At 55.4% G+C, this 12,454-nt stretch overlaps 3 protein-coding genes across 3 annotated transcripts in view; 2 read left to right on the forward strand and 1 right to left on the reverse strand.

Moving 5' to 3' along the window:
- RNF121 (ring finger protein 121) overlaps positions 1-131 on the reverse strand; it is a 22,826-nt gene extending 22,695 nt beyond the window's left edge. The window contains exon 1 of the mRNA XM_019530475.1: positions 48-131. Within this exon, the coding sequence (XP_019386020.1) occupies positions 48-104 (57 nt within the window). The 5' untranslated portion in view covers positions 105-131. The remainder of the gene's footprint in view (positions 1-47) is intronic.
- Positions 132-1,085: 954 nt separating this feature from the next.
- Positions 1,086-6,139, forward strand: XRCC1 (X-ray repair cross complementing 1). Its single transcript, XM_019530477.1, has 5 exons — positions 1,086-1,402; positions 3,655-3,775; positions 4,415-4,553; positions 5,104-5,259; positions 5,544-6,139. The coding sequence occupies exons 2-5, from the start codon at positions 3,731-3,733 to the stop codon at positions 5,723-5,725; spliced, it is 522 nt and encodes a 173-aa protein (XP_019386022.1). The 5' UTR covers positions 1,086-1,402; positions 3,655-3,730; the 3' UTR covers positions 5,726-6,139.
- LOC109306854 (short transient receptor potential channel 2-like) lies at positions 2,204-10,545 on the forward strand. The gene is made up of 6 exons (XM_019530476.1): positions 2,204-2,211; positions 6,189-6,255; positions 6,423-6,649; positions 7,584-7,671; positions 7,919-8,076; positions 9,439-10,545. Exons 3-6 carry the CDS (start codon positions 6,526-6,528, stop codon positions 9,672-9,674), a joined length of 606 nt encoding a protein of 201 aa, XP_019386021.1. The 5' UTR covers positions 2,204-2,211; positions 6,189-6,255; positions 6,423-6,525; the 3' UTR covers positions 9,675-10,545.
- Positions 10,546-12,454: the final 1,909 nt, after the last annotated feature.

The raw sequence follows: 12,454 nt of genomic DNA on the forward strand, positions 1-12,454 counted from the left end.
GGGGACCCCACCCCCCACAGACCAGGTCCTCGCCCGGGGTCTGTTACCTCGTCCAGGTCCCGCTCCACGGCGCCTGCCACCTCCACCTCCACCACCGCCGCCATCTTGCCCGCCCACACAGCCGAGACGGAGACTTCCGCCAAGGCCCAGCCAATCAGCGGCCGCACTGGCCCGCCCGCCCTCCAATGGCCGCGCGTGGAGCCACGCACCTCCAATGGGAGAGCGGAGGGGGCGGGACCTCGCGGTCACGGAGCAGAGGGAGTGTCTGAAAATCACTATCATCGCACAGAGAGGAAAAAGCCCCCGAAGGAGCTGCGCAAGAGCGAACCCGTCCCTCAGGATTTTCTATTTCTGTTTCTGGCCGACACGGTGCTGCCGATTCCGGGGTCTGCGTGTTCGGCGCGACTTTACGTTTTGGTTCGGGCGCGAGACATGGCTGATGCTCCCTGCTGCCGCCTAGTCGCGCTGGCAGTCCTGGCGGGGAGGACTACAAGGCCCAGCATGCCGCGCGCCCCCCTGACCTTTCACCCTGTCGCCGCCCGCCCGCCAAGACAAGTAGATTTATGGGATGTCCCCCCGGGTGGGGGTGAGAGCTGTGGAGTGGGGAAACAACCAAAATATCTAAATATTAAAATAAGCCTAAACGCCCCCGGAAGTGCGTTGAGGCCACGCCCCAGTGGGGGGGGTTAAAGGTCACACTTTTTGGCGGGAGATCGGGCAGTAGCTGTGTCTTGAGCTGGAGGAGGGGGTAAGGGTGGACGGGACGGGACGGGACGGGACGGGACGGGGGTTAAAGGTCAGGTCTTGGGCTGTGAAGGGCGGTGTACATATTCTTGGGGGAAAGGGGCATTTTAGGGGTGAGGTCAAAGGTCAGGCCCTGGGTGGGGAAGGGCTGCATGCATCTCCTTGGGGGTGGGGGGTTGGACCCACATGGCATCCTGGGGAGGGGTCAAAGGGAGAAGAGCAACTTTGGGGTGGGGTCAAAAGTCAGGCCCTGGGCTGGGACTTGCAGCGATGCCCCCTGGTAGAAGCGGTGCGGGGATGTTTTGTGGGTGTGATGATTTGGTTGCTTTGGCGTCCTCGAGTACAAATGGCAGCAGGGGGAATGGGATCCAGTTGACTTCTTTACATATGATCACCAGTGGGTTTCCCACAGGGTCTGTGGGGCATGTCTGGGCATGAGAGCTCCAGTGGAAATGATGGTTGGTTGTTTCTGTTCTAGACACCTCCCTTGTGGGCCGGATAGTGCTGGGCGCTGTACAGACATGGAGCTAAAAGTCAGCCTTGCCTCTGTGGAGCTTGGCAAGAAGCCATGGGTAGACTGGAGAGCATGAGGAAGCACTAAGGCAGTTTCTTACCTATTGCAATACCAAGGCCCTGTCTCCCTTGCTCCTTACTGGAGGTATGTTATAGAGCAAGGTTGTCATACTTTCCTGGGGCCCCTGGCTGGATCTGTACCGAGGGGCTTTCTGGGTTGGGTTGTCCTGAGGGATTGCCCACCATGGCAGTGGTGCCATTGAAGGGTCTGGCAGCAACTGCAGGTATGGGAAAGTGAGTCCAGGGACAGCAGCAGCGAGCTAAACTCACACCCTGCAACCATCAGTAGGTTGCCAGTAGTGCTGCAGGCTGGATAGAGAGGTTCCGTGGGCCAGATCCAACCTGCAGGCCATATGTTTGTTACTCCCGTTGTACATTATTCTTCCATAGGCTGCTTTGGAGGGCTGTGGAGTATGAGAGGGGTCAGAATGGATGATTTTGTGGACCTTCATGGACAAATGGGTGCCTATAAGTCAAGGGGACTGGACTTGGTGAGGCCCTTTCCAGTCCTATATATCTCTGGTAGTTGGTGGTTGCAGCACATCCCTTGCTTAGCTGTTCTCAAGGCGGTGGGTTCATGTGGTTTTGTTGCTGCTTTTGTTTTTAAGGAGTTGCCACAAAAGGGAGTTCTAAGCAGGGTTTTGATTCAATTTTATTAATGTCGCAGGAAGCTCTCAGTCGGAGGGGTTGAATAGGCAGGCAAGGGAGGCTGGTGCTATGGGTTGGTTTGTGGCAAGATTAAGCTTTTGATAGACAATTTGTGGTGTTAAGTAAGGTGGAGAGATGCTGTGAAAGGCCTTGAAAGTGAAGATATGCAGACTTGTATTTGTGATAGAGGAGAGCAAGCAGGGGAAAGATGCTGAAGGAGGTTTGCTATGTCCTAGGAAGACTGTGGTGTTTGCAGCAGACATCAGAATGGATGGGAGTCTGTCAGACTGCGTTTGAGGGCAGAAAAATGATGTTGCAGTGATCCAGATGTAAGGGGTGTTAGCTGTGTGAGTGAATAGGCACGGTGGTGTCTTAGAGAAGTTATGTGCGACGAATTGGCAAGCCTGATCAGGATGATCTAGGCATAGTGATACCCATGGTAGAAAATAAGCATTTCCCAGGCTTTTGGGCTTTGGTTGCTCCTACCCCCATTCCCCTACACTTTTTCTGCTATATATGTCATGGTGTTTTTAAGCTTCCCCAGAGGCATTGGGTGTTAGTTACAGCTAAGGCTGGGGTGTGCCGATTCTCCTGCTAGGAACAAACCTGGAGGTTCCTGGCTAGACAGTCTTTCCCTTCTGCTCAGGGTCAGACCGAGGCCATATTTGGAGTCGGGAAGAAATTTTACCCCGTGGCCAGATTGGTAGAGAGAGGGGCGAGGGGCTTGCCTTTCTTTGTAGCTGGGGCATGATCTCTGTCTGGGATCTCTTAGGCATATATTGACAACAGTTCATAGAAGCAGGACATTGGCTGTTGTGGTTACTCTGCCTTACCTGTGGCAGGTTAGGTCTATATTGTGTCAGGGTTGAGGGTAGTCTTATGTAGAGTTTACGTTATGGTTGTCTGGGATGGCTTGGACAGGGCTGATCCTGCCTCTGGCAGGGGGGTTGGACTAGACGTGACCCCCGGAGGTCTCTTCTAACTCTGCTTCGCTATGACTTGGGTCCAAATGCCAGGAACTTCAGAGAAGCATCTGAGCCAGTGTGGCTGCAGATTGCATGTTGGTTAATTGTACATGTGTCAGGAATAGATGGACATGAGATTTTCCTGGGATAGCTCCGTGCATTAGATGCTCTTAGTGTGTCTTGCCATTGTGTAGTAGGGAAGTGGGTAACAACCTGTTTTGCCTTGAGGAGACAACTGACTTGTGACGAACAGCTGCAGACCACGCCTAAACAGCTGGAACTTTGCTGGTAGAGTTTTACATGCTTCTGGGAAATTTACCTACATTTGGGGAAATCCTCCACCAGATCAGGCAGAATTACTCCAGTTTTGGGGAGGAGTCTCTTGCCTGTGTCAACATGCCCTCTCTGTGTTCCTGAAATAAAATACATGCAGAGAGATTTGCCTGGGTTAGTTAATTTACAAATGCTTCCACTTCCACCTGTGATCTGATGCAGAGAGAGGAGGACAGATGGGGCCTCGCGTTGACATGGGAATGCTCATCATTGCTCTTTGGTTTGTGCAGCAAGGGCTGCAATATACCCAAACCAAATCCTCCTGGGAAGGAAGAGGGAGGGAAACGAACATGCTCTGATCTTTGTGCCTGCTTCAGTTGCGGATTCCTTGGCAAATGCACCTGAAGTGAGACACGATGGAAACCCCTTCTGTCTCCCTTGTTTCTGCTAGGCACTGACGGCCCAGATGAGGTGACAGCCCCATCTCAGCAAACCCATGGGCAGCTGGGGTCTTAGGAGGACCAGGAATGGCTCCAGTTAAAATTAACCACGTGGTGTCCTTCACATCGCAGGTAATCCCAGGGCTTGCATCTTTAGTGGCCTTCATTTCATTGGGCCATGGGGGTTGCCAGGTCTCGCTGCAAGGATTTATGTCCCTCTGTTCCTCTGCTGGTATGGGTGGCTTCCCAGATGCTGAGGCTCTGATTTTCTAGTAAGGGGCCTAGCGGAAGGTGATTAAGGCATCTTTCTGGGGCTCCAGAATTTAAGTCCTGCTCCAGACTTGTGGCAGAGGCTGCAGCCAGCCAACCCTTCATTCAGGCTGGAGGACTGAATGCAGCTGTCAGCTACAGAAAGTGGAGTCCCTTAGATATGCCCCTGGCTGCTGCCTCAGGAGGGGCTTGGACCTTTCTGACTCTGGGTTGGTAGAAACTAAGATGGTAGAACAGGTGTGCTGTGGAGCACCAGCTGGGGCTTTGGCCCAGAGGATGGTGCTAACTGAAAACTGGATAATTTTTCTTCTTCTCTCAAGCTCTTGGGTGGTGTCTTTGGTTTGTGCTCTTAAGCCAATGTCATGCGTCACCCTAGAGGTGGCTGCACACTAGGAATGTGGGAGGCGTGATGTCCTCATATTGCGCCATGTGCTTTGAGGTCGTTACTGCTCATCTGCCCTTGTCTTTGCTTCTCCCCTCCACCTTCCCCGTATGGAGCAGGACCCCAAGCACCCAGTGGAGAACCTGCTCTGTGAGGACAGCCTTCGTCCCTGGCTGAGCTGTCCCCGGGACCGCAGCAGGCAGCTCAGACTGGAGCTGCAGTTGGAGCGGGCAAGTCCCATTGGCTACATAGACGTAGGTAAGGGAGAGGGAGAGACCAAGACCCCCGACCCTTTGAGGAGGAGTTTCAGTTGTGCCTATTTCAGCAAGGAAAACAAAGCCTGCAGGAGGTGTCTTGCCCAGAGCCGTGCAGTGAAGCATTGGGAAGGGCTCAAGACATCTCACGATGGCTCCTGAGCTGCATGTTCAGGCTTTGCTCAGACCTGATGGGGGGCTGTTCCCAAGTATAAATGTGCAGCTGGTTCCTGGGGCTGGGGAGCCAAAGCCAGTCTTATCCCTCCTTTGTTCACCACCTCTGGGAACTGGGGTGGGTCTTGCAGCTGGGCCAATCTTTGGCATTTCTGGCTTACTGCAGGCCAGGCCTCTCTCCTCCAGGTCAGGGTTGAGGCATGGGGCAGGCGTTCTCTCCTGCTGCCCAGCCTGGGACAGACAGAACTTGCCCCCAGGGTGGCAAGTCTCCCCTGGCGCCAGCATGGCTCCTCTCAGGGCTCCTGTATTGAACCTGGCTAGTGATGATGAAAGCCCAGCTGCTCTGAGCCTGACCTGACCTTCTCCACACCCTTGCCCAGGGAACTGCGGTTGCGCCTTCCTGCAGATTGAGGTGGGGCGCTCATCTTGGCCTCTAGACCAGCCCTATGTCACCCTACTGCCCAGCACCACACTCATGACACCGGCGGACTCGAAGCTGGACCAGAACCGCTTGGGGGTCCGCATGTTCAAAGAAGGTAGAAGAGGATCTGGGAGAAACAGGTGGTGGGGTGAAGCGGGGTAGGTCTGAAGGGTGGGGCTTCCTAGGTAGTGCCCCATCACGCCTGCCTTCCTGAGCCCTCTCTGGCCCCAGAGGCAAGGTAATGGATTGGGCGACTACAGCAGGAGGTGGGGGAGTGGAGAGGCTGGCAGGCAGCAGGATGCCAGGCGCCAACAGTTTGGCAGAAAGGCTGCTAGCAAGCAGTAGGACAGAGTCCAGGAGTGAACTTCTCCCTACATCCCTCCCTGTCGCTGTCCGTAGGGGATTTCCTGGCCAGTGCGAAAGGCGAGAAGTGGGATCGCCTGCGCGTCACCTGCAGCCAGCCTTTCAACAAGCAGACCCAGTTCGGCCTCTCCTTCCTGCGCCTCCGCACCCCACTGGACCCTGACCCCAGCCAGGCAGCACCGGTGCCACAGCACAGCTCAGTAGGTGCCTTAGGGTAGTGCCTGGGTCCCCTCCTTTCCAGCGCAGCTCCTGGGGCTTCCTCTTGGTGCTGGTGCAGCCGATACTCTTGCCCACTGGCCATATTGGGAACAGGTGGTGCTGAGGCTCCTGAAGTCCTGACGGGCTTCCGTAGTAAGGTGCGCTAGGCTGCAGAGGGAGGCAACTGCTCACCCAGCCCTTGCAGTGCAACCCTCCGTTGCATTCTCTAGGCCGCAGGGTTGCCATTAAGCTATTCAAGGGTCCAGATTACATCACATGACACACCTTCCTGGTATGTGTGTGTTGTCCCAGGCCCCAGTGTCTTATCTTCCCCCTGCAATGAGGAGTTAAGAGGGGTGCAATGCTGCTTTCAAATGCATTAGCCTGGCCTAGTCTCTTGGATCTCTGCTGCATGTCTGGTTGGGAACTGAGGGAAGGGTCCCTGCCTTGATCTGCAGTCACATTTCCCTCTCCTGCAGGAAGAGCTGACTGCTAGCCCCTGGCTTGCCAACCCTGCTTTCCGCCGGACGTTTTTCCCTGAGGCACAGCCGTGAGTTGCCTGGACAGGGAGCCCAGGGGGTGCATTGGGAGCCCTCGGTCTGGGCTGGAGGCAGTGGCTAGGTTGGCCTGCTGGGCCCTGGGAGCTGGCTCAGTGCTGGTGTCTCTGGCTCAGGCTGGAGATTTCTTGAGGTCACCAGGTGCCTGTCTGTGATGCAGGAGCACGGAGCAGCAGGAGAAGCTGAGGAGCTGCCTGCAGCAGCTGGAGCCTGGCTCTGGGTCCCATTCCCGCAGCCCAGCTGGTCTCAGCCGGACAGCTAGGATGGTGCTGTCAGCAACCCAGGCCCGTGCCTGCCCACCTCCACCTGTGCCCAGCATGAGCTCTCCTGCTGCTGATGGCCTGGAGCAGCAAGCCCAAGACCTAGCTGTGAGCGCCACGGCATCAGGTGGGAGGAGCTGGGGCGTTACATAGGAGTGAGGATGCTGTAGCGCCAGTGCCAGAGCCGTCCTGCCAGGGAGTGGGAGCTGATTCTCTCTACACAGAGGATGGTGGATGGGGGTGTAGCACAGACCCTCTAGCTCTGCCCAGGGGCTGCTCCTGCAGGGGCACTGCCCAGGACTGGGTCGGGGAGGCCTGGGTAGATCCCTGCCCTGCCCTTTACCCTTTGGCTGGTGAGAGGAGTGCTGTTAGGTTGCTTGGCCCAGGGCAGGTTGGCTCTAATGGTCTCCCCAGACCTGCTTTGTCACCCCAACATCTGGGGGCTGGGCCAAGGCTGTGCCATCCCCATCGGCTCCCCTGAGCAGTGGGCTGTTGCTTCTGCTCTTGGGTATCTGAAGATCCCAGGGGAGCTTGCTGTGGGCACTGCCTGGTTCACTTCCCTCCCAGTGCTTTGCCAGCCCCTGTCCTGCTCCAGCCAGGTCCCCCACATCAGGCTTTCCCTAGTCACCCAAGAGCCTCCAACTCTGGCCCCACAGGGTCAGCTTCCAGGCGCTGCTCAGCTGGCTGGCTTCCCTCCTGCCCCAGCGTATCCCTGCAAGTCCTGGGTCCGTGCCTGTGTTCAGAGATGGATCTTGGTGGTCTTGAAGTATGTGGAGCTTCTGTTCCCCAGGCACCAAACAGCCTGTCTAGGATCCCCCTACACAGACAGTGTGGTCAGCAGAGTGTGACAAAGTGGGCTAGCAGGTCAAGCACTGGACTGAGGCTTACTTTCTGGCTCTGGCTCTGTCCTCAGTCTGCTGGGTGATCTTGGGTGAGTCCCTGTGCCTTGGTTTCCCCATCTCTGAACTGAGACTCACGATACCTTCTTTGCAAGGCTCTTCTCGGCAGAACGTCTCCAGGTGGGTTAGAGGAGGGTGTGACGGCCATTGTTTGCTCCCCAGGCCCCATGCAGGACATCCAGGCCCCTCCAGCCCTGAGGACACCTACGAAGTCAAGCAGGAAACAGAGATCACAGGGGCCCTGGGGCAGGTGAGTGGCTGCATCCATTGCATCCTTCCTTGCCTCCAGTGCATGCCAGTCCCCACTCCAGAGTTCATTTTTGAGCCCAGCATCCATACACTCTCTCTTCTCTGGGTCTCCATCATAGCCTGTGCTTGTGTCCAGTCTCCTCTTATGTCTCTAAATTGGATGGGTTTTCTAAGACAAGTTGGCCCTTGACTTTCTGGGCTGCACAGGGCGAGGGAGACGCAATTGTTCCTGGAACTCTTCTCTGTAGGTCTCCGCTGGCCTCCTCTGCTCAGGAAGGGACACGGGGAAGAACCAGGGGCCGGGGCCAGGGCCGAGGCCGAGGAGGAAGAAGGCCCAGTAGGCAGGGGAATGATAGAGAGGAGAACAGACGAGGAATGGAGATGGGCACCTGCCCCATCTGTGCAGGTGAGTGTCCTGCGCACGGGCTGTGGGTTGTGAGCATCCTCCAGCACATGTCATCCTGCCCTAGTCAGCCTGTGCAGAGCCCTTCAGGTGTGCCTGACATGCAGCACACCTCAGTGGGAATGATACTCACCTCTGAGATGCAGCCCCATCTGGGATGGAGTACAACCTGCGTCTCCATTGATGTGGCCTAGGGAAAGGGTGAACGGCAGCTTGCTGTCTACGTCCATTGCAAATGTGATGCCAACAGAGATGGTTGGTTCAGGATCCTGGTTCTATTCCTCCTCCAGACCCTGGGCTGAGAGCTGATCACAGAATGGATGGAAGGGAATGTTCTCATCCCAATTTTTGAAGCCAGTGGCCAAACCAGAAAATCAAGAAAATGATGTGTGTCAAGTTCTCATAGCACGTGTGACCAGAGCAGGGAGGTTTGGGTTCCAGGTTGTTTAACCTCTTATTTTATCTCTTAAACTTGAATTCAAATATCAGGCTTGGAATGCAAGTGTTTTGAAATGGACTGTCCAAGCATTTCATTTTAGAAATGTCGAAACCAAATGAATTTCCTAAGTTTGTTTGTTTGTTATTTTTATTCCCCACCCCCCGATTAGGGCTCAGGTTGGGATTCAAACCAACCTCAGTAAACTGGAGAACTGGTTAGAAATCAACTTCATTAAATTTAAGAGAGACAACTGTGTGCATTTGGGACTGTACAAATAGACTGGGGAATGAGGGGCTAGGCTGCGGCACTGCAGAGAAGGGCCCAGGGTAACAGCCATAAGCTGAATATGATACAATAACATGTTCTTGTTGCAAAAAAAACCCAACAACATCCTGGGTTGCTGCTCTATCCAGCACTGGGGAGGCGTTGCCTGGAGTTATGTGTCCAGTTTTGGGCCCCTTACTTCAAGAAAGCTATGGAAAGATTGGAAAGAGTCTGGCAGAGAGCAACAAACATTATTAGAGGCCTGGGAAAAACGTGACTTAAGAAGAAAGGCTGGAAGAACTGGGGTTGTTTAGGCTGAAGAAGAGAAGACTGATGGGGACATTCTTCCAGTCCCTGGCAGGTAGTTATATGGAGGATGGTGATAGACTATTCTCAGTGGTAACAAGACAGGACAAGGAACAAGATTGTGAACTTCAGCAGGGGAAATTTAGGATGGAGATTAGGAAGAACTTTCTCATCCTGAGGGTGATTGTGCACTGGAACAGGCTGCCTGGAACAGGTGTGGAGTCTCCATCCTTGTCTGGGCTGGTTAGGGTAGGGCTGATGCTGTCTGGAGTAGGGAGTTGGGCTCGACATGACTGAACATCCCTACCAGCCCTGCTTTTCTGTGACAGTCCTGTTTTCTCTCTTACCCACTGCAGGTTGCTTCCGCATGGATCTCCTTCCTGCTCATGCCTCTGCCTGTGGGGAAGATGATGTCTTTCCAGGCCCAGACCGGCCTTGGGAGAATCCCCCAGGCCAGGAGCCCCCAGAGGCCTGGGTGCTGTGCCCCATCTGTGAGCTGCAGTTCAGTAGCATGGAGGTGGAGGAACATGCCAGCACCTGTGGGGAGGAGGCAGGAGCCCTGGACTCTCAGCCATGGTCCTGGGTTGAATAGGACTGGGCGGGACAGTTGGAACTTAGGTAGCTCTTCCTGCCTTGTTTTGATCTGTACGTGTGAGCACCACACTTGCCATCAGGCCACTGGGGCTCAGGAGCCTTGCCACAGCCATTGTGGGCTGTGTGCCTATCTCGGGTGCATCTCTGTTGCTCACAGCAGGAATGGGTTTGGCCCTAGCATGTTGTCTGCTTATCCAGGGTGGGAAGCAGATCCTCCTGTCTTCAGGCAGGCATGTTTAGGCTTCCCTGGACTGTGCAGCTCCTGGTTTTGAAGGCAATAGCTGCTTGTGTTTGTCCTGGGGCATGAGCTGGAATCTGGACTTGTACTTCTCCCAGGCAAGAGGTTTCTGTTCTAAATCCCTAGGCTCCATCCCACAGGGGCAGTCAGTGGGTGCTGGGGGTGGCACAGCCTGGGGGGAATGGTAATATCAACCAGGTGCCTGTCCCTCACTTGTGTTGGTCCCTGTGGCTCTGATGCAGACAGCTGGAGGGTTAGACTTGGTCATGTGTGCTGAAGCCAAGTGAGGTGAACACCATTGGCACTGACTGAGACCACTGGCCTCCTTTTCGCATATGAGGCAAGTTGTTGACTTTCATCCGAACACCTTGGATCGCCCAGCTCAGTCCGTGGATAAAAGGAGGGACATGCCCTTGCTCTTAGTAAAGAACCCTTTCAGTTCCTTGCTCAGATCCACCTCCCTTGGGCAGTGAAGCCTGCCAGGGGCTTTGGCTTTTGTGTGCAAGCAGCCACGTCTCTTCTCCAAGTCCCCTTGGGAACAACACGTGATGCGGTGTGAATCTAGCAGCTGCCCTACCATTTGTGTTGCATCTCTGTCCAGCAAATGCAATAAACTGTTCTTCATGCTGGGCTTGCTCTGGTTACTCAGCATTGCTTTCACTGGGGAGAGCTGTGGCTGGCATGTGAGCTGAGGAAACCACAGGCCCTCTTGCTCAAGGCATCTCAATGTCTGGTAGATATTAGTGATTTCAGATGTGCACACATACACCCATGCCTCTGCATGTCCCTTGTGGAGGACTCTAAAATTCCGATTTTCTCTCTGTAAAATAGGAAAACAGCTGCCAGGGCGTCACTTGGCAGGGGTCAGGGCTTGGATTTAGATCCAGAAAAGGGGCTTAGCTTGCTGAACACCCTCCACCCCCTCCTATTCCCCCATTGATTTCCATGGGAGTGGAGCTGCTGAAGGACCTCTCTGGCTCTTCAGGAGCTGAATTTGACTGTAGCCACATACTTGCTGCCCACACAGAAGGCGAGGTTATGGGTCATGCCTGGTCCTCACCCTTGTCCAGCTGCTGCATCACGGGCAGGTTTCCATCCTGGATGGTGCCAAGCAGACCCTGCGGGATCTTCAGTTTCCTGTTGATGATCTCCCTCCATTGATTCATAGATGTTAGGGTTGGAAGGGACCTCAGTAGGTCATCAAGTCCGACCCCCTGCCTCAGGCAGGAAAAAGTGCTTGGGGCCAGATGACCCCAGCTCCAGTTGGGTTGCTGTTGGGGAAGTGGAGCTGGTCAGATTGGGAGAGATCTTCGAGTTTCTCCCCCTGCCCAAGTCAGCCACAGGGCTGCCCACCCTGACCTGCTCAGCATCTCCCGTCATTGTGGCTGGGGACTGTGACCGTGGCCACGCGCCAGGCTGTTCTCCCTGCTGCAGTGGGGCTAGAATTCAGAAGCCTTGACCCCGAGGGCTGCTTTTAATTGCCTCAGCCCCTCCCTGTTGCAAGGTATCGATGGTGCACGGAGCAGGCTTGCTTGGGGAAGTTGCAGCCTGCAACGCCTCTGGCCCTGGGGTAGGCAGGGATGGGCCCTCGGGCTCACCCAGCACAAGGAGAAGCCAGGCTTAAGCCCAGCTTGAGTGTGATGATCTAACCCTGCTCAGCGGTTGCCCGCTTTCCCTCCTCCATGGGTCCTAGCTCTCAGCTTTGGGCATCCTTCAGATGTGGTCCCTTCTGCGCCAGGCGCTTCGCGTGCATCTAGAAAGACCTGCTCCCTGCACCTTGGGGTTTGGGATTTCAAGAGAGCAGGGAATGGCTCCTTCCCCATGAGGGCAAGGTCATGATGAGGTACATTTTATGCATGTGCTTGTAAGCGGTTTGGCCCATGGAAGGGCTCATGGCGGTGGCAGCCTGGGGGTGTCACGGCAGGGCCTGTGCTGTGTGGTGCCGGCGAGGGCCGGGGGAGCCACAGCCATGGGGAGCCAGGCCTGAGGTGGACACTGGAGGCAGGGGATGGGGCCTGGGTCACTGTGGGGTGAGGCTTGTGGCGAGCCAGTAGGAGGTGCTCCTGAGTTGAGCCGCCCACCTCCCTGCGCCCGACCACCTTCCAGGCTCCGAATGTCTCCCTAGGGGCGCCTTAGGCTCGGCCGACCCCTCTCCCGGAGCACACTCGCTAGTCTGGGGGTAACGTCGCCCCCACCACCCCGAGAAGGGACTGTCTCGGCCCTGTGTCCTCGGGGAAACACAGGCCTAATAGTCCGACAGGTACTCGACCCGGTACAGGCACTTGGGGCATTTCCCCAAGTTAAGGGGGCAAAAAGCAAAGTCTCCCTTAGTCCGCAGACCTAAGGGGTCTCTTAGGCATAATTTAGACCCACCCCTCAATAAGTCTCCCTCACCGGTCAAAAAGGAGACCTTTATTGATTACAAGGGGTTCCGCAGGGCTCAGTCCTCGGGCCCGCACTGTTCAACATCATCAGCGATTTGGATGAGGGGGTAAAAAGCACCTGTTCAAATTTGCTGATGACACTAAGATGTGGGGGGA

This window comes from Crocodylus porosus, unplaced genomic scaffold (genome assembly GCF_001723895.1).
Source record: "Crocodylus porosus isolate Cpor-Errol unplaced genomic scaffold, CroPor_comp1, whole genome shotgun sequence".
Taxonomy (NCBI): domain Eukaryota; kingdom Metazoa; phylum Chordata; order Crocodylia; family Crocodylidae; genus Crocodylus; species Crocodylus porosus.